This window comes from Seriola dumerili, unplaced genomic scaffold (assembly GCF_002260705.1).
Source record: "Seriola dumerili isolate Sdu_G_001 unplaced genomic scaffold, Sdu_1.0 BDQW01000138.1, whole genome shotgun sequence".
Classification (NCBI taxonomy): Eukaryota; Metazoa; Chordata; class Actinopteri; order Carangiformes; family Carangidae; genus Seriola; species Seriola dumerili.
Genome location: NW_019174393.1, coordinates 12506796 through 12509743, shown reverse-complemented (window position 1 = coordinate 12509743; position 2948 = coordinate 12506796). Strand labels below are relative to the sequence as shown.

General features: G+C 43.9%; 1 protein-coding gene across 1 annotated transcript; it reads left to right on the top strand.

Annotated features, from left to right (window-relative positions):
- Positions 1–276: 276 nt before the first annotated feature.
- On the top strand, positions 277–1969 carry LOC111224593 (piggyBac transposable element-derived protein 4-like). Its single transcript, XM_022749142.1, has 3 exons — positions 277–1163; positions 1290–1524; positions 1676–1969. The coding sequence occupies exons 1-3, from the start codon at positions 277–279 to the stop codon at positions 1967–1969; spliced, it is 1416 nt and encodes a 471-aa protein (XP_022604863.1).
- Positions 1970–2948: the final 979 nt, after the last annotated feature.

Below are 2948 nucleotides of genomic sequence, written 5' to 3'. Positions count from 1 at the left end.
AGTCTGTAAGTTTGTACTATGTGTGCATTTGTACTTTTTATGGATAAATGTGCACTTCATGCACTACGAAATATGGCTCATGCATTGTTTGGTGACTTTTTTAGAATAGTGCAACGTTACGTTACCAAGTCTTGTTTGTGTAACAAATTATTCTGTGTGTGTTATATGCACGTGTCCACCACATTTTTATGTTTTGATGAGCTATTAGATAATTTAATTTCTCTTCGGGGATGAATAAAGTTATATCTATCTATCGTAGAGGGAGAAGCCGTGGGGATGCTGGAGGCTCCGGTGATGGTGTTAGAGACCGTAGCCGCTCACCACATCATCAAAGGTGGAAGACTGAGGCAGAGCCTGATGATGGAGTCCCTCAGGTTCAACCCCAAACGCACCCCAGGTGTCCAACCCCCTCTCAATATGGGAAACCCACCACCAGGTGAAATCTTTTCCCACTTTTTTGATGCTGCAGTTTTCAAACTCCTCTGCGAAAACACCAACAAGAATGCAGCCAAAAACCTGGAGAAAGGGAAAAAGTTCATCTGGACTGAAATAACTCCAGATGAAATGAAGAAATTCATTGGCATGTTGCTGTACATGGCAGTTTTGAAACTGCCGAAGATTAGTGACTTTTGGCGTCAGCAAACAATTTTCCATGTGTCATTCCCCGCCACCGCCATGTCCCGAGACCGGTTCATGGCCATCTTGTCTAATTTGAATGGCCCAAAGAAAAATGAGGAAAATGACAAGAAAAAGGGCACAGAGGATTATGACCACCTCCACCGAGTCAGACCTCTCATGGAGTTGATTTGCGTGAATTGCAAGGCCATCTACCACCCAAGACAGCACCTTGCAGTCGATGAGAGGATGGTTGGGACCAAGGCCAGGCTCAGCATCAAGCAGTACATGAAGGCCAAGCCAACAAAGTGGGGGCTGAAGTTTTTTGTGCTTGCTGACATCAACGGCTACACCATTGACTTCATGCTCTACACGGGGAAGTCCAAGTGGGCATCAGGGAAGGGGCTCTCATTTGATGTTGTAGCAGGACTGGTCAACAAAGACTATCTGGGGTCTGGATATGCAATATACACGGACAATTTTTACACCAGTCCCCTCCTCTTCCGACACCTGAGGCAGCAGGGATTTGGAGCTTGTGGGACCTACAGGTAATGTGCAATGGCTGCTCACTGCTCCTAGTGATGTTTATCATATATAGTATGGGTCAAATGCAGAGAATAAATTCAGTGTATACAAGTACTATGAAATGACAAAGTAATCTTCTTCTTATACAGGCAGGGAAGAGTTGGTGTCCCCACCACCCAAGAAAATGCACTCACAAAGAAATCACCACGAGGCAGCATCCGGTGGATCAGGGACAGAGATCTTCTGTTTGTGAAGTGGATGGATGTGAGAGAAGTCTCCCTGTGCTCCACCATCCACCCAGTCTACAGTGGGGACACAGTGGAGCGCTGGTCAAAGACAGGTGATGGGCCACAACAGAAGATCTCTTTCCCCAGACCCACCTCAGTAACGGAGTACAACAAGTACATGGGGGGAGTAGACACGTCAGACCATGATTGGCACAAACTCTGTCCACCGTAAAACAAGGAGATGGCCCACCACTGTCTTCCAACATCTGCTTGACATTGCCGTGACCAACTCGTTCGTGATCCACAAGACTCGCTGTGCCAGCCTGCAAGAGAAGCCTATGACACGTCAGCGATTCCAGGAGGAGCTTACTGCGCACCTCCTTGGAGTTGACGTGAAAAATGGCCCACAGAAGACCCGAGGTAACCAACATCTGCCTATCCCCACAAGCAGCGGCCACACAAAATCTGACCGAGCCAGCATGGGGCGACGGCGCTGCAAGCTCTGTAAAAAGAGCACTGCCTGGCAGTGTCAGGAATGTGATGTGGGCCTGTGTCTGCAGCCAGAGAGGAACTGCTACTGGCAGCACCACCAAGATCTTTGAGTCTGCAGCCAGAGAGGAGCAATTGTCCTGTGTGGGGAAAAAACGCCTGTATATAGTTTTAATTTTATGGCCTGTTATGCACTACAAGTTTATTGTAAGTTCACAAATTTTATTGTAAATAGTTTTATACTTTTCAAATTTAAGATGGAAAACCTGTTATTCATGTACAGTTTCAGTGTTTTTTCTTTACTAAAACTTTAAAATCAAATTCCGTTTTTGTGTTTTTCCTTCATTTAAACTGTTATTACAGTGTTATGCAGTAAATTGAAAATAAAGTTCCAAGTATTCTGGAAAAATGGACAAAAGCACTTACTCACAGGACATTTTCTGACCTTTTTATAGTTAAAATAAGCAAAAAAATCCAGGCGGACATTTTGAGGCTCAGGTGTCAATGGACGGCTGTAACTCCAACATTCACTCTACTTTTAGCTATTTTTGGTCTCTACCAACTCCTGAGAGAAACATCATTGGTCGGTTGCACAAAACACTTTAAGATTTCTACTTTAGTATCGCACTTAAGGTTTAATTTCTCCTTAGCTGAGGGAGTTACTTAAGGGTGTTGCACACAATCTTTTAAAAGGTTTTCTTTCTTAAGGAAAAAAGTTAAGGCATTTGCACAAATGAAAGAAATTTTACAGCTGTAAAATTCTGCTGCATCATGCAGCTGAGCAGGTCGTGGACACTTGGCTTTTAGTGCATTTTAGCTTAAAGCAGCTGCCTGCTGCAGCCGAATACAACAGTTAAGCTGAGTTCCTGAAAACCGAAACAATGAGCTGAAAGAAGCTTAAACAGAGTCGGGTGATACAGTAATGCTCTGTGGCTTTAACACTATGAGCGACCACTGAAATACATAGAGATTTAAGTCACATTAAAGAATAACATATTTGAGCTTCATGACTTACATTGAAGGTTCTTGTGCTTTTTGTTTCACGTATATTTCAGTTTGGAAAGTTTTCACGTGTAGCACAGCTTCACCTGT

Bases quoted from the DNA above. Each gene is read 5' to 3' on its own strand.
- LOC111224593 (XM_022749142.1), top strand. From the start codon at position 277: ATGCTGGAGGCTCCGGTGATGGTGTTAGAGACCGTAGCCGCTCACCAC. The intron at 1,164-1,289 runs GTAATGTGCAAT...CTTCTTATACAG, and splicing joins GGAGCTTGTGGGACCTACAG to GCAGGGAAGAGTTGGTGTCC. The intron at 1,525-1,675 runs GTAACGGAGTAC...GTGATCCACAAG, and splicing joins CTTTCCCCAGACCCACCTCA to ACTCGCTGTGCCAGCCTGCA.